The following is a 27,317-nucleotide window of genomic DNA, read 5'->3' on the forward strand; positions in this document are numbered from 1 at the left end:
TCAGTTTTCTTTTTCTTAGCCATAAATGTACTAATCAGACAATGAGCTAGTACAACAAAATTGGAAGTTTTAATATAAATAAGGGCAATTCCTCAAAACCGAAATCAGAATGACACGCAACACATATACTAACTACCATAAAAGCCAAACAAAAGGGAAATAAAACCAAACACAAACTAAACCTTTAAAGAGATAAGAGATTCATATCTTCGGCTGATCATTGTTATCAATCTGTGTACTACCGTTACCTGCTTCAACTTTTACAATTTCATCACTCCTCTGGTTATTATCATCCAGGTCAAGCACATCATCCATCATATCGTCCTCCGCAACATTGATATCCTCAACATCCTCATCTTCATTGTTGCTAACACCAGGGATCTTTCTAGTCTTGGGTCCACTCTCAAGCCTATGACTCTCTAGCTCCTTGTCCATTGTCTCTTGGAGGTTTGCTGGATTTCTGTTGGCTCTCCTTTCCAAAATATTTTTCCACTCCCCTTCAGCATTTGCAACATATTGTTCAGCAATTTGTTTCTGGTATAGCGACAAATCCTCTCTCCTTGCAGCTTTCCATTCTTGGAATATCTGAAAAGGAAAAAATGGGTTAAATGATCTGTGAACATGATAATATTTCCTCATATATGTCCAATAATTAATCAGTCTTGAGGTAATTTTGATGTAATTTCCAATAGTGTAGTCTTGCATGCTCAGATCAAGAACTGCACAGTATCCCCCCCCCCCAAAGAAGATAAAGTTGATTCAAGAACTACTTCGAACAACTCAGAATAGGCTGAAGAGTTATGCAGACAAGAAAGTTCGTGATGTGGCATTTATGGGGGGTGAGAAGATACTTTTGAATGTTTCACCTATGAAAATCATGATGAGGGTTGGGAAGAAGGGAAAATTCCCAACAAACACCGGTGCATTCCCAGAGGAATTCACACTAAAGCTTCAAGGTCACTATATTCCTGTATTCACACAAACATAATTGTCTGCCACCTCAACAAGGGCATTTGATGTGTGCAACTTTTGCATTAGAAGATTTTGCTGCATACAATTTCACAAGTGAATGTTCTATAATGCAACCGACAATGTGCAGGGTGATATTTACCTGATCTTTTTTCTGCTCAACTAAGTTTGGATCTTCTTCCAATGGTTTGGCAAAAGAATAAAAGATCGGAGGCTCGGCTTTGGTCCTGAAAACATCAAGCCAAAAAGATATAAAGAGAAGTTATGAACTGTTACCAGGATAGATAATTGATCACCCTACACAGCTGCAAGTACGATTTTTTCAGTCATTTAGCAGCTTCAACATTCTGTACATGAACAGAAACTTATCTTCGCGTCAATAAAATTGTGAATATGGACATTTTGGACCAAAATAAGAAATAACCTGCAAAATGAAAACGCAAGAATTAACACGAAAAATTCACTGTGTCACAGCATCTAAAATAGTGCAGATGAGGACACAGCCGAATAAGAGAGGAGGCCACCCTTAAAATATTTCTAATAAAGTTTTAACTCCATGGTGATCTCAAAAATTTAAGGGGTTCGCATAAAAAAGGAATGCATCCCATACACCTGCTTTCTCAGGCACGGCCTCGACAAGCTTCATTGCTGGATGCATCTACATATGAGATTTGATGTAGCCGACGCAACATACCTTATAAAATTGGCTAGTCTTTTGTGGTGCTCACTCCACCGAAGAAATAGCAATTCCAACCTCTTTTCCTCAGCTTTAGCAGCAAGACGTGCTCGAAGAGTCTTCACAGTGACAAATAAAGAAAACAGGTGCAAGTTATGTTTCTCATCTAAGAATTTACCACAAAAGTTGATTGCAAGAATTGCTGGAAATGTTAAAACTGAGACACACCAAATCTCTTTTCAGCTTTTCATCACGCTGCTCACGCTCTTGTTGTCTTAACTTCTCACTTTCTTCACGCGCCCTTTGCTCAGCCTGGCATTATTTTGTGTCAAAAGTACCTCGAGTAAGGTTTATGATCATTATACAAACTGTTTCTTCCTCCGTTCTTCAAACTTTATGAAGGGGGGAGGGGGAAAAGTAGTAGGTGTGGATTGTAAGAGAAAGCATGCATTCGTACTAAGTTACTCAGACTCGGCAATTTGGGCGCCGTACCCGTGTCGACACGACACTGACACGAGTAAGGGTGTGGGATCTATGTCGGATCCGGTCAGACGAGATCGGGTGTGTTGACCAAAATTTTGGGGAAAATTTTGAGAATTGATTTCCCTAAGTAAAGATTTGAAGAGATGGGAAACGAAATACCTTCAATTCCGCTGCTATGTAGTAATTTATACTAGTCCTTTTGTCTCCTTTGAAGCTTTTTGTCTTGGTCAATCTTCTTGTTCATGCTGCAGGTTTCTGAAATCAAGAGCTTCTGTGTTTTTTTTAGGGCAGAGAAGCTGAAGATGGGTGGTGGACTACTGGACTGAGGCTTATTGGGGAGAACTCGAATGGGTCGTGTTGTACTGGGAAAAAACAGAGACATCGAAAAGGTTTTGTTGGGGAAGAAGATTCAGAGAAGGAAAGAAGAAGACGCGGCTGTGAAGAACAATGGAGAATAAGACTTAAGAGACTAATTAGGAATTGACCATCTTTACGCATATTCTGCCACGTTGGTTTATGAGATAAACATTACATATACTAATGTTCAAGAGTTTTAAGTTTATAAAAATTAGAGTTTTAATTGTACCAAAAATAATTAGAGTTTTAATCAAAGTAAACTAAAGTTTCTTTTGAGGCACGCATTTTTCATTTGAGTAAACTTCATAAATATTACAAATAACTATATGCTCTAAATAAACAAATTTTATTAATTAACCTAATTATACTATTTATATGCCTGCCTACAACTTAAAACAGAAGACTCGGTTACTATACTCTACAGAAGTCAAGTTACATGTAAGTTTTCCATATAATCTCTCATGTTTATGCATATCTTTATAGCTGTATTTTTAGATTTTTAATTTATTTTTTGTCGAATCCCAGCACTCGTACCCGTACCTAGATCCATATCCTCGAATCCTAAAATTTAGATCATGAAGGATCCGATCTCTAGATCCGTACCCGTACCGGACACCCGCACCCGAGTCCGAGTAACTTAAATTCGTAGAATAATGGGCGGTAGAAGATTCAGTGTGGATTGAAGAGAAAACATGCACCCGTAAACTCATTTTGAAGTGTCGGTGCAGTCAACGTAGTGATGATAAAAACTACATGTCAAAGCAAAATATATGATACACCAGAGCCCCCATCCACACGGACTCATAAGTATCCTAATTAAGATATATTATTTTCAATGAGTACAGTGTCCTACTTAAGATATGTTTAGATGTCTCAAGGAATTTGGGAATTCATAAAGATTTTTAGGTTCAAATATTTTTAAAAACCAAATTCATCAGGATAATCATCGAATGACAAAGTTCAAAGATTACTAAAGTGAGAACGGAGAACCACTATAAAAAGAAGGTTAGAATCAATTTAATCAGAAGGTTAATCCTCGTACATTCGTAGGTAAACTCAATTTTCCCGGCTACTCAATATTCAAATTTGAACTCAAGCCCCCACCAAACTAGTACCAACAAATAATATCTCCACTCAAAAACATACAACTTCATTATCCCAGCCAGTACCTTAATTTTTCACCCTCCAATAAAGTATACAACAACTACTACACCTCAATCTCAAACTCAAGTCAGGGTTGGCCGAAGAATCCTCAATGAACATGTCACTCCATTTAAGCTCATCTCAGGCCAATATTATACAAAAATAAAATAGAGGTAAAATGTACATTCTCAAATAAAGTTATATTATATGTTAGAAAATAAAACATTCAAGTAGAGTCAGTAGAAAGATGATAAAATCAGAGTACTCACCCTTTTCAAAGAATCTGACCTCCGCATGTAAGCCTCGCTCCCTGAAAGCTGCATGTCCTCTTTTCGGAACTTCTGAGAGAATTCCATGCATATACAAATTCGAGAAAAAGGTAGGTAAGCCAAAGTGTCGCCACGCTAAACAGAATTAAGATTGTACAGCTCAAGTACTGAGGGTGTTAAATTGAGAATTGTCAAATCCAGGAGATATTATCAACCTGATAAATTTAGAACAAAAGATGCTAAATCATTAATTATTAAGTCCCTTCTCTGTATTGATCTTGAAAAATCTTCACCCTTTCTTTTACTTAAGTAGAAATCGAGTTTGGGTGATGAGTCCCTTCAACTTCGAGTTGGTCTGCAGCTACCAATTCAAGTTTAAGTGATAATATCCAGGAGATTTATAAGTAATAACACCATACCTCTACCTCTTTTCAGTGACTGAGAATAGAATTTTCTTTTCCTGCATGTGGTGCAAAGTCTGCGTACACATTACCCTTCCCAGACCCCACTGATTACACTGAATTTTTTGTTGTTGTTGTTGCTGTTGTATGTAGTGTAAGAAACACTTTCTTGTTGTGCAATTATTAACAACTTCCCTGAGGGAAGAATTGCAAAACAACTTTTCCTTTTTAGGTGATTGAGTACTGCTCCAACGTCGCTTCAACCAGTGTTGTCAAAGGCGCGCTTTAAGCGAGCTTAAGCCCTGAAGCGAGGTTCAAAACATGTTGAGCGCTTCGCTTCGCTTTGGGGGCGCTTCAGTGTCGCATCAAGGCTCTAAGGCATACTTTTCCTTGCCAATGACCGTAATCCTAAAAAGGCGACACTAAGACTAAGCAATTGATATTTCATTTTATCATAATTCTTTTTCAATTTTGTTGTCTGTATATGTGTTATTCATGCTTATAATTATTGGTCTTGGACTACATATATAAATTTTTACTTTTTCTCCGGTTGAACCATTTTTCATTAAAGCTCATGCTTTATTTGTGATTTGCGCTAAAGCCCCATCAGACCTTAGAGCTTCTTTGCGCTTTTCGCCTTTGATAACACTGGCTTAAACAATATTATGTGGATGACTTATTCTTCAACTTATGAAATTAAGCACAAACAATATCCCCAGGAAATGGCATTTATAGCAGTTCGACTATTAAAGCAACCAAATAGGCACATTAGAACAAGTTGAAGGTTCAAAATACATAACCTTGAAAAAGGAACTTCATACTCACCTCCAAGGTCCCCAGCAGCTGTCCCAACATTCTCTTATTCCTACTAACCAATTTAGGATCCTCATTTTTTGGCAACACTCTCGGCACAGGTTCCGGTGGAGGAACATCAGAATCCTACACACATTATTTAAAGCGAATGAAATTCAATGTCTTCAATGTCCAGAAACACACCATTGTCTATAAGAAGAAGAATAAAGGACTAACAAAAAGAATACATGGCCCCCAAAAAGGTGTCCATCCATGTTTACCATTTTTGAGGGTCTTTGATTGCCATCCCTCCGAAGCCAATTGGATGGCTTTCTCTCATTCTGTCTGACATGTGCCTCCCTTGAACTTCCCTCCTCGACAGCTGAATCTTCCTTATTTGCATCCGTTGGAGCTCCAGAGACATCGTCAGCAATCTCCCCCTCTTCAATCTGAATTCAAAAATCAATCCAATAAAAACAAAAGATCTTGTTTTTCTAGTTGAAACGAAGCCAATAACAACCACCACAACAACATATCCTTAATCCCACAAAAAATTGCAATTTGGCTATAAATTGTCCATATTTATCCCGCTCATTTCCATTCAACACGGTTTTAAGGCAAATTAGTAATTTTCTTGCGGGGGATTATCCAATATTCAGTGTTCACCTTCACAACAGCTGAAGAAATACGCCTTTTAGGTGCTGGCTGATCCTCTGCATCATTCCTCTCCGCCTAAATAACCAATTAGCCAAAAACACCAAACTCAATAAACGAAAACGATGTAGTTAACAGGAAGCTTCATCAAAAAGGATATGAGGAGAGAACTTACAGGTCTAACAAGGCCACGTTGGCGGCCGCCGTTGGCAACAAAACTCCGAGGACCACCGCCACCGGAGAATCCACCGCGGCGAAGACCTCTTGGATCCTTAAGCCGCTCAGTTATCTAGTCAAGAGATAGTATAGTGGTTACAAAAAGGGGAAAAACCTAGAAATCCAGCAAACAGAAAGAGATTGAATACACACAGAGAAAGAAAGAGAAAGAGAGGACCTCGCGTTGTTGACGATTCAGTTCAAAGAGTTCTTTGCGGAGCTCTTCCTCCGTCTTCTCCCCTACGGCGCTCGCCATTTTTTAGGGGTTTCTGCTTCTTCACTATATTTTCTTCTCCCTTAACCAGCCAACGATAGAGCCAGTAGAGGTCCTTAATTAAGTGACTCGTGAACCGCCCCGGTTCGGTTTTGTTAGATTCTTTTTTCCATTCAGGAAAATCATACAGAAGAAAAAAATATGTCAAGATAACCATTTGGCACTCTAAAAAGAACTTTTACATTATTAAACAACTAGCTAAATATGATTAATTACACGTAATTATTTATTAGAAGTAAGATTATTAACATAAAAAATAAAAAGTAACTTCATACAGCTGATTAAAGTATTATGTATATAAGATATTTTCTATTATCAATGAATGTATGTGTATAGGGTAAAATGAGTTCATATTAAATGCTTGTATAATAGAGTGACACATGGAACCAAAGACAGATGGAAGTCAAGACTGGGGCAGCAGTCTCGGCTGGCATCGGGAAGCCCCCGAAGGGAACGTTGCTCAAGAAGACAGATGAATACATGTCATCCGATAGCATTCAATGAAGAAAATTCTGCAGTATTAAATATATAATTCATTATAGAGAATATGTCATTCATAGTCTGCCGTTACACATTCTTCAATGGCCCAAGAAGGGCTTGATCCTACGACCTTGTTCCCTAGGTTACACTACAGATAAGGATTCCAACAACCATTGTAAGGACATGAATTTTTTGACAAATTTACGCTATATAGTGTTTAAAGCTCAATAACACTTTATTTTCTTGCTTCTTAATATTGTTATTAGTGCCTTCGGAAGCTTTGCTCCCGGAGCCAAACTCTCTACTGTCTTATCTCGATTTCACCGCTAAGTCTTACATCCTCATTTAATTTATTTATCATTTTGGGATCAAATCGATTCGTTTGTCTATAAACCACGTATAAATTCAACTGTACCATTTTATATGTAAACAGCTTGGCGCCCACCGTGGGGCTTAGACAGTTGCATAATTGAGTTGATCTTTGCACCTATTACTAACCTGTTTGATTCTTTGTTCTTAGCAAAAAATCATAAAAATGGCAAATAACGATGTCACTGTCGCACACAACATTGAAGCCCAAGGAAATCAGCCTCAACACGAAAACTCGATCAGTGATACCCACAACGAGGGGGATGAGACCACGCCGGTCCATGGCGGGAAATATCCACGACATATTCAAGAGGCAACTCCTGATGATGCTGAGGACGAACATGTTGCTAAAACAGTAAGAATCCTGAGGGAGCAACAAAAGGCTATTATGGGTGACCTCTCACGATAGGATTAGGTCATGACGGAACTGAGGCAGGCATTGTCGGGCGCTTCCAATAATGTGAATGGACGAGGTTCAGTTTCCCCCGGTGCTCCCACAAACCAAACAACCCCGAGGGTTGAAAATAACACCCCGAGGGGCGAAGTCGGCTTCGACGGGGCGGGGGGGGGGAGGGAGGGGAACGGTAGCAGATCCGGTAATAACAATGAGAATGACCCCTTTAAAACCGAACTCAAGCGGTTTATGAGGGAAATACATCCAGTTGCCATTCACACCAAACGTGGTACTAGAGTTGATCCTTAAGCGGTTCAAGATGCCATACGTGCAGAAATATAATGGGACTTTGGATCCTCAAGAGCACATCACCACCTACACAAGGCGGTGAAAGGGAACAACTTAGCTCCGCGCGAGATTGAATCGGTCTTACTAAAAAAAATTGGGGAGACCCTTACGAAAGGGGCCCTGACATGGTATTCACTTTTACTCGAGCACTTAATAGATTCCTTTGAGATGCTCGTGGATTCTTTAATCAAGGCCTAAGCCGGGGCTAGGAATGTACAGGCCCGAAAGGCCAATATATTCAGGATTGCACAAGGAGAACCCGAATTGCTGGGGGAGTTCGTGACCAGATTTTAGAAAGAAAGGATGTTATTACTGGCCGTATCGGACGAATGGGCAGCTGAAGCATTTACTAAAGGGCTGAATCCGAGAAGTTCCCGATGCTTCTCAGAAATTGAAGGAAAGTCAGCTCAAATTTCAGGACATAACATGGGCGGATGTTTACAACCGGTACGAGTCAAAGATAAGAATTGAGGATGACCATCTAGGTTTCCCAACATCAACCAAGGGTCGGAATCGGGAGAATAATAAGGAGAAATCAAAGAATGATTTCGACACAGATCGATGGTCCTCTAGAGGTCGGTTTTTGCCCTATGAAAGGGCCAAAAGATGCGGTAGAGGTCTTCGATCGGCGGATAGATTCGCTACCGATAGGAGAGCTGATCGAGGCTGGAATAGCAGATCATTGTAGGATAAAGAGGTATCAAGCTCCCGAGACTCTACCTACCCTAGGTTATCTGACAACAACTCCAACATCAGTGTGGTGGAATTAGTATTGGCAATGAGGAACATTAAGGAAGCATTGTTCCCAAAGCCAATAAGATTCGATCTCAGTCAGAGGGATTCTAATTTATGGTGCAAGTATAGTGGGACCAACAACCACCAGACCAGGGACTGCCGGTATTTATGCGAGGATGTCACGACCCAATTTAGGATTGTGACCGACGCTTAGGAGCAAGTGCTCCCAAATAAGCCTCATCGGTAATTTTACAGAAAATCGGACAGAGTTTTTCCTATTTTTTGACTATCCCAAAAAATTTCCCTATCTCAAATCAGCAACCAAACATCCTAATAGCAATTCAACAATCGACAACTTATCAATTAACCAAAATAGTCTTCACCATTACTAATCAACCCACTAACAACCAGAAATACTAATTTATCTCCGACTTTGATGATAAAGAATGATACTCGACATAAGGCTAATAGCAAAATAATACTCATGACACTAAAAGAATGACCATGGAGAGACTCTAAGAATTCAAAGAAAAGACCATAACAATTGATAAAAATCTCCGCCCACGCGAACAAGTGCGAGGCTCACCAAGAATTCTCAACCTGTGCGCTTTAATTAACGAGATCCTCGCCTGCGTCAACTATTGTCTCTGTAAAAAAAATTAGCGGGGAATGAGTCGCTAGCTCAGTGAGTAATAACACTTAACCACAACCGTTTTTAATTTAGGGACAAGTCATAAAACATGCTAGTATATCAAACAGAAAACAACATAAAAATGCCCTTTCAGAACAATAAATAATTTTCAGTCTTATCACGCTTTTCTTGTAGTAAAATATAATTAACAATTCAGTAATAAGCTCGGTAACCACTGTATAATATCAGTATTCACATTTTGGGAGGTTTCAATCAACATATCATGTAATCGGTATAACTGTGGACTTCTTCGCAAGAAGTCAAATATAACGGTAGTCCCTACTCGAGGAAAATCGGTAACAGTATGTTAGTTCTACCTTCCCACTAGCGAGGGCTATAACTGTACTCTGTAATCGGTAAATACAAGTGTGAGCACCTAATTTTTGATAATATTTAATTTTTTATCACTTCTTCTATGTAAATATTTTAGGGGTTTTAACCTACAATTTTTAGATTTGTTACACTTTTTATTATAGGGTAAAAATACAAATTTAAAAGGTGAATTATTACTATTACTATTATTTTATTTTTATTTTTATTTTAAAATAATAAAAAAATTCCGAAAAAAAATTATTTTTTTTTTAAATTTTTTAGGAGTGATTTAAAAAAATAAGAAAAAGGGAAGTATTGAATTAAAAAAATAAAAATAAAAGTAAAAGTAGGTGGAATTCTCTTTTAAAAAGTAAAAGAAAGTAGAAAATTAAAAAAATAAAAGTAAAGTTTTGTGGAAATTTTAAAAAATAAAAAGTAAAAGAAAGTTGGAATTAAAAAACAATTATAAAGGTATCTGAAAATTAAAAAAAATTAAAGTAAAAGAAAGTAGCATTTTTAAAATAAAAGCAAAAGAAAGTGGATTGTTTTTTAAGAAAAGTTAAATAAGTGGAATTCTCTTTTAAAAAGTAAAAAAAGTGGGATTTTAAATAAGATAAAAGTAATTAAATTTAGAATTTAAAAAATAAAAGTAAAGAAAGGTGAGATTGTTTTTTATAAAAAAATAAAAGCAATTTGTAAGTGGGCTTTCTTTTAATTAAAAAATAATAAAATAATAAAATATTTTAAAAATAAATCTGAAAAATCTCGAAAATTTTCCTATAAATAGAAGATAAAATTTGAGAAGAAAAAAAAAAAGAAGAGAGGGGGAGGAAAGAAATTTAGGTTGAAAATTTTCATTAAATTTTTCTTTCAATATTTCGGGCCTTGAATCTTGGGTTTGAAGAATAGTTGATAGAGATTTTGTTGTTGCTGCTGTATTGACTCTACAACTTTCAGATTTTATTCATTTGAATTCACTCTCTTGTAAGTATGTAATTCAAGCTCTTGAGTTAAAAAATGTCGGAGCATCTTTATTGAAGCAGAAGCAAATTGATTTGGTTCTTTTGATAAAGTTTCTTTCGTATTTAATCTTTTCGCATGAATGATGTTTCTTTGATTGAGTGAATTGAGATTTGCAAATGTTAACGTTATTTTAGTATGTTCATAACTCTGTCTCGTTTTTTTTCTTTTTTCTTTTTTACTTTTTTTTTTATTTTTCTTGGCTCATGACTTGTAACCAGCAGGTATTGTTTTGTTTACATTTAGATTTCAAGCTCATGTAGCACCATGTTCATATTTTGAAATTAAAAAAAGTATATGAAGTTGAACAATTTGTCAACATTAAGATGTAAAAAAAAAATAGATTGCGTTAGTGGAAGGATCTTATCTTCAGTTTATGTTATTGACTGCATATTTTCTTAAATTAACCATGTGAAGATTCAACTTCCTCTGCTTCAAAATGGTACTGTAGACATTACAGTGGTGATACTACAACTTTCTCTTTAGCATAGTGTTAAATAAATTAATTACTTTAAGTGTTCTTTGTTATAATCAAGTTTAAAATGCATTTTGGTATGTTCATGTTTGTTTAGTTCCTTCTCGTTCATCCGAATAGTTCTTAGCATGATTTTTTTTGTGCTCATATGGTCATTTAAGATTCATTATTTTGTTATAAAATTTTGTTAGTTTCTTTCTAGAATTTGAAAAGGAAAATCGGTCTTTTGAAGATGATATGGAGATGAACCCAAAGCTGGCAACTGTCTTTTGTTATTTTCACATAAATGCCAACTCCACCTTTCTGAATTGTAGTATGCTATAACAAAAGGCTCCAGTGATATACATGTAGCTAACCCATTTCTTTAGGCCTTTTGTACTTATCAAGTTATACTACTCCATCCACAATAAAACATCAAAACTCATGGCCCTCATTTAATTAATTTTAAATCCTTAGAATTCGAGGCATGCCATTTAGTGAATTTTCTATGGCCCTCGCAAAGTTGAAAAATGCGTAGTTGCTTTAGGCGCGTAATTTGAAATTACCTTCCTAAACTCGGGTGTGCATTTCATGTGACCCAAATCCAAATCCCAACAACGTTAAATAAAATGTGTCGTGGACCGCGGGTGCATTTATGTGACGTGGTTCAAGACATATTTTAAATGACGTTGCAATCTTCCTAAAAATGAATAAGAGCGGTTAATAAGTTAAAATTGAACCATAGGCTAAAACATGTATTAAAATCAGATAATAGGCCAATTATAATAGTTGAGCGACCGTGCTAGAACCACGAAACCCGGGAATGCTAACACCTTCTCCCGGGTTAACAGAATTCCTTACCCGGATTTCTGTGTTCGCGGACTGTAAAACAGAGTCAATCTTTTCCTCGATTCGGGATTTGAACCGGTGACTTGGGACACCATAAATTATCCCAAGTGGCGACTCTGAATTTTTAATAATAAATGAATCCCGTTTCGATTGTCACTTTAAGTTGGAAAAAACTCCCTTATACCCTTTTCGGGGTATAGGAAAAAAGGAGGTGTGACAGTTTGGCGACTCTGCTGGGGACTGTAACCCAGAACTTCTGGTTCAGGGTTCGAGAATTCGAGCTTGGAATAATTGTTATAATTGGCTTTGTTTATTATCTGATTTTTACATGTTTGGGCCTAATGTGCTAAATACTGCTTTTACCGCTTTGATATTATCTGAACTGTATATAAACTGCTACGAAACCCTTTTCTTCTCACATTCGGGGATGTGCTCGCTGGTCGAGACTCCCTATTATGTTAGTGTCATACCTTGAAATAAGAAAGAGGCTCGGACAAGTTACTAAGCCGGATGGCCTTTTGATTCCAGGTACGTAGCCCCCTCCTCGGCTCGAGTTGTCCGCTCGGGTACACAGTCTAGAACAAATACCCAGGCTTTGAACCTAGAATAACTCAGCTTCATGTCGGATCCCTAATAGGAACGTTTGTGTGCATCATGTGCATTTGACTTTGGAGGCTCAACACAGGGGTTGAGTCCGTCTAGGACAGGTGTACCAAAAATGAAAAAGACCATCCTGATGCATCTTACTTGCTACTTGTGCATTTATTTGCTTCGGACTTGCATGTTGACCGGCTTTTGAATATTTTGAGGAAAGAGAAATAGCAGTATGAGGATTAAAGAGAGTTAATCGCCTGTTTTGAAAAAAAAATCAATATCCAAATAGTGCCGAAACTCTGTCGAATTTTTGAGAAATTTATTTTTTAAAAAAAAAAAAAAGAAAAAAGGAGAAGGAAAAGAAAAATGATTTGTTTTCAAAAATAGTTTGTTTATTTTGCCAATAAAATGAAAAAAGAATCTTGTTTTCAAAAATAGTTTGTTTTATTTGCCGAACTACGTCAGTTTGATTCTCACAGGGTGTGAGATACGTAGGCAACCCTTATCGGGTCCAACTTCTTTTTGCCAAAAATAGCCCAAAACGAAAAAAAAAATTATTTTACTGTAAATAGGTAAGGTGATGCCGTTTTTATCAAAAATAGCTGAATGTTCCCGAAAGGGACGTCGGAAGACTGATTTCGCATAAACAACCACCTTTGATCTTTTTCCAATTTTTGGCCAGTTAGCAGACACAACCTTAAAATCTCCCTCCGAAAGTGCTGAAAGGCCGTATTTGCAAAGTTGGGCTTTTGGTTTTAGAAAAAAAATCTGAAAAAGGTCAGTTTTGATTCAAAATAAAGTAAATCATGATTAATCACCTTAATAAATGTGCAGAAAGCACAAGCCAGAATTTACCAGTAACAATTATGAACAAGATCCCTTTGGAGTTGCACGTGTGGTGGGATGACTTGGGCAAATCAGGGCGAGACACGGTCAATCTATACTTGGGAGGCCTCGCTGGGTTGCTGAAAATTAATCCCAGAGGGGATATCATAAAGGCATTGGTCATATTCTGGGACCCGACTCACAACGTATTTCATTTCTCAGATTTTGAACTTACCCCAACATTGGAAGAAATAGCCGGATATATTGGGGGTCCCAAAGTTCCTCTAAGACACCAGTACCTAATTGCTCTGAGTGACATAGCCGTGCACAGGTTCCTAGACTCTTTGAAAATAAGTAGGGAGGTCCACAACCCAGACTTGTCAACTGATTTTTGTACTTTGCAGTTTATATACAACAGATATGGTCATATAGGGGGGTTCAACAAGCCGGAAAACAAAATCTGCAGCAAGGGAGCCTTAAGTGGGAAGAACACAAATGTTTTGCATTTATGGTGGTCTTTTTGGGACTTTTGGTCTTTCCTAGAAAAGATGGGAATATTGACATACGAGCAGCCGGGGTTGTCAGCACTTTGTTTACTCAAGCCAACAGCACCCTCGCACCCATGATAGTAGCTAAAATCTTTCGCGCTCTCACAGCCTGCAAAGCCGGGGGAGAATATTTTGAGGGGTGCAACGTGTTGCTGCAGATGTGGATGATCAAACACCTATGTCGTCGTCCCCAATTTATGAGTTATGGGTCGACATAGACAACATGCATAGAGGAATTTTCTACGATGGTTGATGGAATCAGCTTGCCATAAGGGGTCATAGAGTGGATAGCGCGCCTCCATTCCGTCACTGCAAGCCAAATAGAGTGGACATTTGGATGGCTGCCTGTGGATGAAATCATATATATGCCAGCCACTGGACCCCATTTCCTTTTGATGGGACTCAGGAGTATCCAGCCCTATGCCCCGTATCGAGTTTTGAGGCAGTTGGGGAGATTCCAAATAGTTCCGAAAGATGAAGATCTTAGTGGACGAGATTGGGCCAAATGGACAATTTCACGAAGCAGCAGTCCGCCAAATTTGGAGCGAGTGTCAATACTTAACGGCAAATACATGTGTACGTGATCAGTCTAAAGGTGAAGTTTCGCCGGGATACCTTGCTTGGTATAGGAGAGAAATCGAGTTTGGGAGGCCGGCCAAGCGACCCCATCTCCAGGTGTTTGTCGGGGTGTCGCGAGAACAATGGGATTGGTTGGCTAAAGAACATGAGTACAGGGCCACAATAGGCAGATTGGAGAAGCAAGTCATGGAGTTGCAGTTTGAGAAAGATCTGCAGGCCACCGCAGATGAGGGGGAGAAAAAGAAATTAGCTAAAGAAAATGAGGCCCTTCGAGTCAAAAGATGAAAATAGCTGCAAAAAACCCCGCCCGAAGTGCCAAAGATGAAAAACTTATAGATAACCTGAGGCGGAAAGTGGGCGAATATAATTTTGATCTGAATAAAGCAGAAAGTGAATTAACCAGGGCTCGAAAACAATTGGCCGAAAACTCGACAGAACGAGCACGTCTGGTTAAGCAGCTGAAAGAAAAGTATGACAATGAGGTTGCGGGGCTAAAGAAAAGGGTCATCGCCACAGAAAACAAAATGATCAAACATGCAAAAGACTTCAGTATTGAAAGGGAACATTGTTATACGACCTTGGCGCAATTAGAAATAGACTTGCAACAACTTCAGGAGCAGAATCATGTGGCCGACCAAGCTTTGGCATTCGTTATGAAGTGCCAGATCTGTGAGGATATAACTCGCACTACCTTCTTCGCAGCAGTGATGACATTTGTTAAGCAGATAATGAGTGACTTGGACCAACTTCAAAGGGATCTTGCATATAGGCCCGCGGCGAGACCGAATGATGTCCCGCGGGACTAGGAGCATTGATGTATTCATGATTTCTCATGAAGTCTGTATTTCCATTTTGGTTAAAGTCTGTCAGTCATGTTGAGTTTGTATTTTCTTTCTGTTCTGTATTTCCTTTTGTTGGAGTATGATAGCTTATTTTCGGAGTCTGTATTTTGTCTTTGCATCATAATCTGTTAGTCTTTTGGAATTTGTTAGTTTTGAGTTTTGTAATGGAAGCATTTGTTTTTTAGAGCTGTTTACTTGTGCACTTATCTGCCAGAACTACGCACGGTCTGATTCATGCGGGGACATGATACATAGGCAATCTCTATAAGATTCAACCACCACTAAAAATAAAAGGGGGAAATGAAAAATAAATAAAGGAGGGTAGAATAAAGGAAGCTTAAAAGAAGGGGCACAATTATGAGAGGCCGGAATGACGCACGCAACCGAAGCAAATGCATGATAGAAAATGGTTAATTGCCTAGGTGCATTGCATCCCAACGTGTAATTGCATATGTGTTAAACTCTAAAAACTATCAAGTTTGTTGTTTTTCAGAGAATTCAAATAGTTAGTTTATCTAAAGGATACTGACACATTATCATTACCAAACCAGATCAAAAGGACCAATACCAGAAATCATGTCTATCCCGGATGTCGACACAAGTGTTGAGGTAGAGGAGTTGGACGTCAGTAAAATGAAAGCGGAGATGCTCAAACTTAAGCAACAGATGGCCGAGATGTATCGGGCCTGGTCTAGAGGATAATCAGCCATAACTTACCCTGCTAACCCTTCTTCCACCCCACAACCAGCTCAAGCTCAGGATCATCCTGCCATCGATCCAAGCTTTCCCATTTACCAACATTACCATGGCACTACTTCTCATATGCCACAAGCTCCACTACCAAAATCAATTCCATACCCCCCTCCGCCAGTCACCCATGTCTTTGTGGCATCTCCACCAGCTGCACTCCATAGATCCTCGAGTGAGCCTATGTTCCAAGCTCAGGACAACCAATACTACCCCCTGGAGCCCACCTTCAAAGCTCCCGAAACCTACCCCTATAATCCACGTTCTGATCTCCCGAGAGAAGCTGAGAGACCAGCCAAAAATCCCGAACATGAGGAGATGTTTAGAAAAGTTAAGAGCCTAGAACAGTCATTCCGGGACATGCGAGGATTAGGAGGTCAAGTAAGTGTGGCCTACAAGGACCTATGTCTGTTTCCAAATGTGCAATTGCCGCCAGGTTTCAAGATGCCCAAGTTTGATCTATACAATGGGCACAGTGATACAGTAGCACACTTAAGAGGTTTTTGCAGCAAGATGAGGGGAGCCAGAGGAAAAGATGAATTGTTAATGGCTTACTTCAGTCAGAGTTTGAGTGGATCAGCATTAGAATGGTACAACCGCCAAGATCACGGAAGATGATACACATGGGATGATCTGGCACAAACGTTCGCTTGTCACTTCCAGTATAATCTTGAGATCATTCCAGACCGACTATCCTTGACTAAACTGGAGAAGAAGCACAATGAAAGATTCAGAGAATATGGTTTCCGATGGAGGGAGCAGGCAGCAAGGGTAGATCCCCCAATGAAAGAGAGCGAGATGGTTGATTACTTTTTGCAGGCTTTAGAGCCGACCTACTTTGGTCATTTGGTGTCCGCAATCGGCAAGTCTTTTAATGAGGTTGTAAAAATGGGAGGCATGGTCGAGGAGGGACTTAAGTCCAACAAGATCATGAGTTATTCAGCAATCAAGGCAACCACCCAGGCCATCCAAAACGGCACTAGGGTGTACTTGGGAAAAAGAAGAAAGAAGATGTTGCGACAGTTGAGTCCGGAGCCTGGTTCGGATCTAGAGGCCCATCACCCTACTATAACCAACCCCGACCCTACCACCAAAATTACCCCCACTCTCCATATAGCCCTCCACAACAATACTACCCACCGCCAGATCCCCATTTTTCCGTCCATCAGGCACAAACCTATACCCAAACCCTGGCACACGCACAATGGCGTGCGCCGGCTCCACAAAATCCATACCCAGCTCCACAAAACATATATCCACCCCCAAGAGCCTATAGAAATCCCTCCTGAATGGGTTTCCGACCAAGCCAAGCCTTCAAGAATGAGAGGTTACAGAAGCAAAAGACTTTCACTCCACTGGGGGAATCGTATACCAGTCTTTTTCATAGGTTGAGGCAGTTGGGCATGCGGAATCCAATTGAGCCTAAAATGTCAAATCCCCCTCCTAGAAATCTTGACCACTCGGTGAGTTGTGAGTACTGTTCAGGGGCCCCTGGGCATGATACAGAGAAGTGTCGAAAACTGAAAACAGTTGTGCAAGAGCTTATTGATACTCATCGGATCGAGGTCCAGGCCCCAGAAGCACCAAATATCAATCATAATCCACTACCAGCTCACCATGAGACCCATATGATTGAGTTGGTACACAAAGGAGAGGAGCCTAATAAACCCTCACAGACGGTAATGATGATCCGTTCCAGCGAAACAAGTTCAAAGGAGAAGGTAACCAGTGGGAAATCAGTGGTCCAGTTGAAAGGGGTAGACAATAAGCCAGTTGTGGTAGCCGAGAAAGGGTCGTCAAGCACTGTTGCAGTGAAACCAGAGAAAGCTAAAGTGGTAGTACTAGGGGTTACAAGTAAACCTATTGTGGTCGTGAAGGGTGCTCGCACAGAGCCTGTTATTATAAAACTAGTAACTCAGCTTCCAGTGATCAACAACAAGGTTGTTCCTTGGAATTATGAACGGGTGACAATGATTTACAAAGGGAAAGAAATCAAAGAAGAAGTTTGTAAAGCACAAGGTTTGACTCGCTCAGGAAGGTATTTCACTCCCGAGGAGTTAAGAAGATCTAAAGATAACTCAACGCCGGTAAAGAAAGCTGTAACTAAAGAAGAGGTAGAGAAATTTTTGAGGAAAATGAAAGTGCATGACTATTCTGTTATAGAGCAGTTGAGGAAAACGCTCGCTCAGATCTCATTGCTCTCATTGCTAATCCATTTAGATGAGCACCGTCAGTCGTTGATGAAAATCTTGAATGAGGCCCATGTCCCCGACAAGATCTCGGTAAACCATCTGGAAAAGATAGCCAACAAGATTTTTGAAGTAAACAAAGTCACTTTTTCCGATGATGAATTGCCCGTAGAGGGTACTGAGCATAACAAAGCCCTTTACCTTACAGTGAAATGTGAGGATTCTGTGGTTACCCGGGTATTGATTGACAATGGTTCAAGTGCGAACATCTGTCCTCTCTCCACTCTAAGCAAGATGAAAGTAGAAGATGAGAGGATCCATAAGAACAACATCTGTATGCGGGGATTTGACGGCGGGGGCAAAGACTCCGTCGGGGACATAATGTTGGAGCTGACTATAGGTCCAGTAGAATTCACAATGGAATTCCAACTGCTGGATATAGCTGTTTCCTACAATTTGCTATTAGGGCGACCGTGGATTCATGCCTCTAAAGTAGTACCATCAATACTCCATCAGATGGTCAAGTTTGAATGGGACAGATAGGAAATAGTTGTGCACGACGAAGATAATTTTTGTGCTCACAGCAACACCATTGTGCCATTCATTGAAATGGAAGATGACAAGGGACCATGGGTCTACCAAGTTTCTGACGCAATGTCAGTCGAGAAAATTCCAAAAGGGAAGTGTATCCCAAATCCAAAGATAACCGCCGCATCAGTCATGGTAGCGTATGAAATGCTGAAGAATGGTTTTGTACGAGGAAAGGGTTTGGGATCAGCTCTGCAAGGCATCATACATCCCGTGTCTCTTCCTGAAAACTTAGGAACATTTGGTCTGGGATTCAAGCCCATAGCCACAGACATAAAAAGAGCCAGGAAATTGAAACAGAGGGCATGGTTCCTTCCAAAGTCGGTCCCACATCTTTCTAGATCATTTGTCAAGTCCGGTACGAGGAGTCGCCCAGTAACAGCAATTCCCAGTTCTGTGATTGATCTTGACAAGGAGTTAATTGAAGATTTGAGAAGTTGTTCGACAGTGTGAACATGGTGGAAATTGGAGAAGGTTCTAGCAATGCGGAAGTGCAATTTGTCGGGCCAAAAACAAAGCTTAATTATTGGAAGTCTACTCCTCTCCCTACTTGGAAGGTGTCTTGGTAGTTTGCTTTGATTTTCCTTTAAGTTTGTACGGATTATTCCAGGGTTGTAATCCAGATTTCATTTTTTTCCAGTTTGTTTGAGTGTGCAAACCTTGTTATCTTTTATCATTCAATGAAATACAATTTCCCTTTCTTCATCATTCCTGATGGTTTTCCTTTTTGTTTTCTTTTCTTATCTATACAGTTCTTTTTACGCTGGTTCTAATGACATGACATGCATAAGGAATCCTCAGCCCAATCTTAAAAATCAATCTAATTCCGAAATATTAGTTCAAGAAGTAGATTGTGATTACGAATCAGAATACGATGATGAGGATGAAGCCTTCGAAGAGATTAGTAAGAAGTTAATTCACTTCGAAGAAAAACCCAAACCCAACCTGAATGATACAGAAGTCGTCAATTTAGGGGACATAGACAATGTCCGAGAGACTAAAATAAGTGTCCACCTTGAGCCAGAGATCCGGGAAGAGTTAATCAAAGCACTCATCGAGTACAAAAATGTTTTTGCATGGTCATATGACGACATGTTGGGTTTGAGCACTGATTTAGTGGTCCACAAATTGCCTACTGATCCAGCATTCCCTCCCGTCAAGCAAAAGTTGAGGAAATTCAAAACTGATATGAGTGTGAAGATTAAAGAAGAAATTACCAAGCAGTTGGATACAAAGGTTATTCGGGTCACTCGATATCCTGTTTGGTTGGCTAATGTCGTGCCTATACCGAAAAAGGACAGCAAGATCAGAGTATGCGTCGATTACCGCAATCTCAACAAAGCAAGTCCGAAGGATAACTTCCCACTACCCAATATCCACATTTTGATCGATAATTGTGCCAAACATGAGATAATATCTTTTGTGGATTGTTATGCCGGGTATCATCAGATTCTAATGGATGAAGAAGATGCAGAAAAGACGGTTTTCATCACGCCATGAAGGACTTATTGCTACAGGGTAATGTCATTTGGTTTGAAGAACGCTGGGGCAACTTATATGAGGGCCATGACTACCGTGCTTCATGATATGATACACAAGGAGATTGAGGTATACGTAGATGATGTGATCATAAAATCAAAGCATCAGGCCGACCATGTTGGTGATTTGAGGAAATTCTTCCAGAGGCTTCGCAGGTACAACCTCAAGCTTAACCCTGCCAAGTGTGCATTTGGTGTTCCATCCGGAAAGCTGTTGGGATTCATAGTCAGCCGGCGAGGCATCAAATTGGACCCATCAAAGATCAGAGCCATACAAGAATTGCCACCTTTGAGGAACAAGACTGAAGTTATGAGTCTGTTAGGAAGGTTGAACTACATCAGCAGGTTTATTGCTCAGCTCACGACAACTTGTGAGCCTATTTTCAAGTTGCTGAAGAAGGACGTTGTGATCAAGTGGACTGATGAGTGTCAAGAAGCATTCGACAAGATAAAGGGGTACTTGTCTAACTCGCATGTGCTGGTACCACCAGAACCAGGGAGACCTTTGATTTTTTACTTGACTGTCCTGGAAAATTCATTTGGTTGTGTACTGGGACTACATGACATCACAGGAAGGAAAGAACAGGCCATCTACTATCTTAGCAAGAAGTTCACGGCTTATGAGGTTAAGTACACTCACCTGGAAATGACATGTTGCGCCCTAACTTGGGTGGCACAGAAATTGAAACATTATTTGTCATCCTACACTACTTACCTCATTTCACGCTTGGATCCATTGAAGTATATCTTTCAAAAGCCCATGCCGATAGGAAGACTTGCGAAGTGGCAGATTTTGCTCACATAATTTGACATCATCTATGTGACTCGGACTGCGATGAAAGCCCAAGCATTGACCGATCATTTGGCCGAAAACCTGGTCGATGAAAAGTATGAGCCACTGAGGACTTAGTTTCCCGATGAAGAGGTGATTCATATTGACGAGCTAGAACAGGCCGAAAAACCAGGTTGGAAACTTTTCTTGATGGGGCTGCTAACATGAAAGGAGTGGGAATAGGAGCCGTGCTTATTTCTGAAACAGGGCATCACTATCCTGTTACAGCTCAGCTTCATTTTCATTGTACCAACAATATGGTTGAATACGAAGCATGCATTTTGGGTTTAAGGCTAGCTGCAGACATGGATGTCCAGGAAGTCTTGGTCTTAGGAGACTCAGATCTTCTGGTACATCAAATTCAAGGAGAATGGGAAACACGCGATTGAAGCTTATACCATACCGACAATGTTTGCATGATCTTTGTCAACGGTTTAGATCAGTGGAGTTTAGGCATATTCCGAGGGTCCATAATGAGGTCGCCGATGCTTTGGCTACCCTAGCGTCAATGTTGCACCATCCGGACAAAGCCTATGTCGATCCTTTGCACATTCAAGTACGAGATCAGCATGCTTACTGCAACATGATTGAAGAAGAACTTGATGGCGAACCATGGTTCCATGATATCAAGGAGTACATCAGAATGATGATATATCCAGTGCAAGCCACGAGGGATCAAAAGAGAACAATTCGATGGTTGGCAAGTGGATTCTTCTTAAGTGGAAGAGTTTTGTATAAAAGAACACCAGACCTTGGATTGTTAAGATGCATAGATGCTAAACAAGCTACGACTGTCATGTCCGAAGTACATTCAGGAGTCTGCGAACCACATATGAGCGGATCTATGCTGGCAAAGCAAATTCTCCGAGCAGGTATTTATTGGCTCACCATGGAGCGAGATTGTATCAGTTTTGTGCGCAAATGTCATCAGTGCCAGATACACGGAGATTTGATTCATTCTCCACCATCGGAATTGCACACGATGTCGGCACCATGGCCCTTCGTTGCTTGGGGCATGGATATCATTGGACCAATTGAGCCAGCAACGTCCAATGGGCATAGATTCATTCTGGTAGCCATTGATTATTTCACCAAGTGGGTTGAGGCCAAAACTTTCTAGTCTGTAACCAAGAAAGCAATGGTCGATTTTGTTCATTCAAATATCATCTGTCGATTTGGAATCCCAAAGGTGATCATCACGGATAATGGTGCTAATCTTAACAGCAATTTGATGAAAGAAGTTTGTTAACAGTTTAAGATTGCATACCGCAATTCCACCCCATATCGTCCCAAGGCGAATGGAGCAGTTGAGGCATCTAACAAAAACATAAAGAAGATACTTCGGAAAATGGTAGAAGGTTCCAGGCAATGGCATGAAAAATTACCATTTGCGTTGCTAGGTTATCGGACTACTGTCCGTACTTCAGTAGGTGCAACCCCTTATTTGTTGGTATATGGAACCGAAACAGTGATACCTGCGGAAGTTGAAATCCCGCCCCTTCGGATTGTCGCTGAGGCTGAGATTGGTAATGATGAGTGGATCAAAACCCGTTTGGAGTAGTTGAGCTTGATTGATGAAAAATGATTGACAGCTGTGTGTCATGTCCAGTTGTATCAAAAGAGAATGGCAAGAGCATACAATAAAAAGGTGCGTCCCCAGAAGTTTGAAGTGGGCCAGTAAGTGCTGAAACGCATCCTTCCACATCAGGCTGGGGCAAAAGGCAAGTTCACCCCGAATTGGCAAGGGCCATTCATTGTACCAGAGTATTGTCCAATGGTGCTTTATATTTAACAGATATCGAAGGAAAATGCATAGACATGACTGTGAGCACGTGATTTTTGCTTTAATGAAAACTACTCCAAAATAAATCAAAAAAATAAAATAAATTTCTTTTACTGTGTAATTTTTGAATTTGCGTGATGCTAAATACTTGTGTTATATCCGTAAGTGTTTACTTTGTCATAATAAAATGAAAAAATAAAATAAAATACATGTTGCATGCATATAGGATTTAATTATGCATTTAAAAGATAATTTAAATAAAATCACAAAAAATATGCAATAGTTCTATTTTAAATATTCCACTGTGTGATTGATGTCTTGTCTATGTGTTAAATAATTGTTATAGAGTAATTAATATATTTTTGTGAAGTTAAAATTGTTTTATAATTAAAATTGGAAATTTAAATTAGAAAAATGAAATAGTTGAAAAAGAAATAAAAAATAATAATAATCGGACCTGGATTTAAATCCAGGCCCAAACCAAATTACCCCCTTTAGCCCAGGTCCGGTCCAGTCCGAAAAGAGTCAAAACGACAGCGTTTAGTCGTGGTTCATCATGGACCGTTCGATCAAATCCAATCAACGGATGAGATCTCATCACCCTAACCCACAATCCTTACCCGATCCAACACCCGGTCCAACCCGTTCCCCCAAACTTAAGCCAAACGACGTCGTTTGATTAAGTAAATAAATCATGACCACTCATCCTATTAGATCTAACGGTCAGCATTAACCCACCCCGTCCCTATATAAGCCCATAATCCTCACCCCGGCCCCCTAACTAAACCCCCCCTCTCCACTGTTCATCATCACCTTCCTCATACCCCCCCTTAACCCTAGCCGCCCTAACACCCCAAAGCCTGAAACCCGGCGGCATCAACGCCGCCGGTAACCAAAATAACACCCTAGGACCCCCTGAACATCCTCTACACGAATATGACCTTAGTTTCCTTCGAATCAGGCCCCAACTCTTCGAATCTTAAATCGAAGGTTGGCCTGAAAACCTGATCTTCTCCGATGGCTTCCAAAATAACACCATAGCTTCCCCTAACCACCCTGAGTATGGATGTATTGTTTGTTTGGCTCGAATCAGTTCCGAGCTTCTCGAATCTCCTTTTGAAGATTCGGACCAAACAAGAACAAACTCAGATCTGTTTTAAGCTGACACCAAATGACCCCTAGGCTACCCTCACCCTTGTATCATGTTTGGTTCTCCTCGAATCTGACCAGAAATGGTTAAATCCCAAATCGAACTTTCAAGAACCCTAAAAATACCAAACTTTTGGATTCCGTTCAGATTGAATAAAGATTGAGGTTTAATCGACCTTAGTCGAAGTATTTTCAGTGGAAAATACTTCGACTAAGGTCTGTTTGATTTCAAACAAAATCCGAAGCCGAGTTGAGTCCAAGTCGGAATAAAATTGAAGGATTCAAAGGTATTTTTTCTGTTTCTTATGAGTATTCTACATGTATTCTTGTTTGTTTAATAACCTGTTAATTTTTCATGTTTTTATTTTGATTAATTCTGTCATCTTTGTCTCCTACCCGTCTACTTAATCCAAACATGAATTATTTCTGTTGGTTGTGATTGTTTACAATATGTGTAATCGACTCGATTAAGTTCGTCGATTAGTTATATTACGAATTTTCATTTCTGAAAATGCTGACTGAAACAGTCTGCTTCTATTGTTTTAGACTGATTATGGACAAATGTTGTAAATAGTCAACTGATTAATACTCGTCAATTAAATCATGTTTGTTTGCAAATCAGTGAAGCAAAATGAATGCTGTGTATATGTTGATTTCTGAAATCAGTGAGTTTCAGGGCATTGTCAGTATATTGACAATGCTCCTGTGTTTGTTTGATTTTGGTTCAAATTTGAAGTTCAGTTTGAATTATCATGCTGAACTCAGTGTAATATTGTTGTAATGTCAAGTTTGAATTCAAGTTTACAAAAGTTGGTCAAATACAATTGTGTTAGGAGGTTAATAGGATTGGTTATAGCTGTAAATCAGAAGGATAATTAAGTTTATACAGATTATAGAATCTGTTTTGCAGTAGGTTCTGATTTTTCAGTAATAACATCAGGATTTCAGGGGGGTACTATTGGGATTGAAATAATGTGATAGTGTGCTGATAATGGAGTGTTAATGGCTATTAGTTAATGATATTAATGGGGAACAAGGGATAATGGGCTGCTGAAAAACAGGATAAATAGCACTCAATAGGATTTAAAGTATTCAAAAGTAGTTTTAATGGAACTTTTCTGATTTTAAAAAAAAAAAGAAAGGGTCCAGGCAGCACTAAAAGAAAGGGGGGCAGACCTGTATAAATACAGAATCTGATGGGCAGTTTTAGGGGGGACTTGAAGAGAGTTTAAGAGTTTTTTTTAGAGAAGGAATTGGGACTGATTTAGGGCATTTTTCAGAAAAGAAAAAATCAGTTTTCAGAGAGAGAGAAATCAGTTTTCAGACAGAAATTTTAGAGTTCAGTTTTCAGAGAGATTAGAACAAGGAAAATTGAGATCTTGGGTAGATTTTAAGAGGAGAAACAATCTGATTTAGAAAGGCAGTTTTTGTTTTTCTTCAGGTTGTCTGTTTAAGAGAGGCTGATTTCCAAAACATTAGGAAATACACACAGAAATACATACACATTTGTGAAAAACAGAAAGAAAGAAATGTGAAATAGGAATCTGAAACAGGAAGAGGAAAGAAACTGAAATCTGAAATGTTATCTTTCTAGAATCTGTCCGTTGTTTGCTTGTGAATATTGTTCGGTTCAAATCTGAAATTTTTCTCAAGTCTCTGTCACTGTTCATCTGGGTTAACGGGTCTTGTTCAGACTTGCTGTGTTATTGGTATATTCTGCTGATTTTGTTACTGCTGCTACTGCTGAAATGTACTCCTTCTACCTTCATTTTCAGGTACATGTCTTTTAAATTTTAAGTTGGAAAGAGATTCAACATGACTCATCAATGAAGCTTGAATTGAAATTCTGTTTTTCATTTGTCCAAGCTCATCAGTTTAAATTCCATTTTTGTTTCATGTTAGTTAATTAGTAGTGAATTCAATCTGATAGCTATGAGCTAATTGTCTTACTTTGAAAGTTCGTATAAAGCTTTGTAATAATGTTAGTCCTTCATCTCATTAGTTTAATCATATTTGAACTGTCAAGGTAAGAAACATGACATAAAGATTGGTCATTTACTAGGCCTTGTGGCGTTGTTAGAATAGAGTGAAAATATCAAAACCATATTGCTAGTTTATTCTTATACTTGATTTAGTTATGGATGGAACGATATAAGTTGTACGTTCTTTTGTGGTATGATAACAGGTATTTATAGAACCATTAGTGGATGGTGAGTTGAGTTGTTATGGCTCGTTATGATGTTAAAGTGCTACGAATGTTTCAAGACATACAAATAGGTGGCATGTAAGGCAATGTTGTTAATTAATTTGTACAATAATTCCCTTTATTATCAATTTGATGCCTATTTACCATCCTAAATAAATAATTAGGCCTATTAGATTAAAAGCAAGTATATGAGAATAAGATGAGATATACAAATTGCAACACTTTTTATCAACGACAATTAGAAATAGGACTTGCACTAAATAGAAATAATAAAAGTTCTTAAAAAAAAATATTCTTCCCTTTATAAATCATTTTTAGTTTCATATACAATTCATTATTGGGCATGTAGATATATATGTTGTATTTGTGAAGAATAGTATTAATCATGTTCTTATTCTTTATTTTGAATTTGAATAGTCTTGGATGAACATGTTATATGCGGAAATTATAATCAACGGGCAACATTCAATAAATTGTGAATTCTTTTTCAAGAATTAAAGGGTATCTTAAATGAAGATTTCTCATAATATAATAAACAATTTGTGGAAAAATCCCTAATATCATTACAAATATTTTGCGCAATTAGGGATACGTTCGCGTACCCTGATTATATTTTTAAAAGCAAAAAAATTGGGATTATGCGTACGCGCAATTTCGAGCGAATATTTAATAAAAGGATTTTTCCAAAGGCGTTAAAAATTTCATAAAAACCCGCGATGTGCGGTTCAATATTTAAGAAAAACAAATATTCTTGATTCAACACAATCTCGAAAAATGATTGCTTAATAAATGTATTATCAAAAGTTATTGTGTACACATACGCGTGACACAATTCCGCATCTTTTTAATTTATAACACGAATATACGTACGCGTAATTCGATTCAAAGAAGGGTCCTTAATCACAATAAGTAAAAGCGGTAGAAAAATCACGTAACAAAAAGTATTTAATAAAAATCAAGATAATTAAGCCAATAATAAAAACAGTTAAGCGACCGTGCTAGAACCACGGA

General features: G+C 38.8%; 1 protein-coding gene across 1 annotated transcript; it reads right to left on the reverse strand.

The window, feature by feature from the left end:
* Positions 1-50: 50 nt before the first annotated feature.
* LOC104234942 (uncharacterized) lies at positions 51-6,294 on the reverse strand. The gene is made up of 10 exons (XM_070167148.1): positions 6,139-6,294; positions 5,920-6,033; positions 5,757-5,822; positions 5,372-5,539; positions 5,124-5,237; positions 3,898-3,969; positions 1,874-1,957; positions 1,664-1,764; positions 1,112-1,196; positions 51-585 (listed from the first exon to the last, which is right to left on the reverse strand). Exons 1-10 carry the CDS (start codon positions 6,214-6,216, stop codon positions 202-204), a joined length of 1,266 nt encoding a protein of 421 aa, XP_070023249.1. The 5' UTR covers positions 6,217-6,294; the 3' UTR covers positions 51-201.
* Positions 6,295-27,317: the final 21,023 nt, after the last annotated feature.

The sequence above is a fragment of the Nicotiana sylvestris genome, chromosome 1 (genome assembly GCF_000393655.2).
Source record: "Nicotiana sylvestris chromosome 1, ASM39365v2, whole genome shotgun sequence".
In the NCBI taxonomy this organism is placed as follows: Eukaryota; Viridiplantae; Streptophyta; class Magnoliopsida; order Solanales; family Solanaceae; genus Nicotiana; species Nicotiana sylvestris.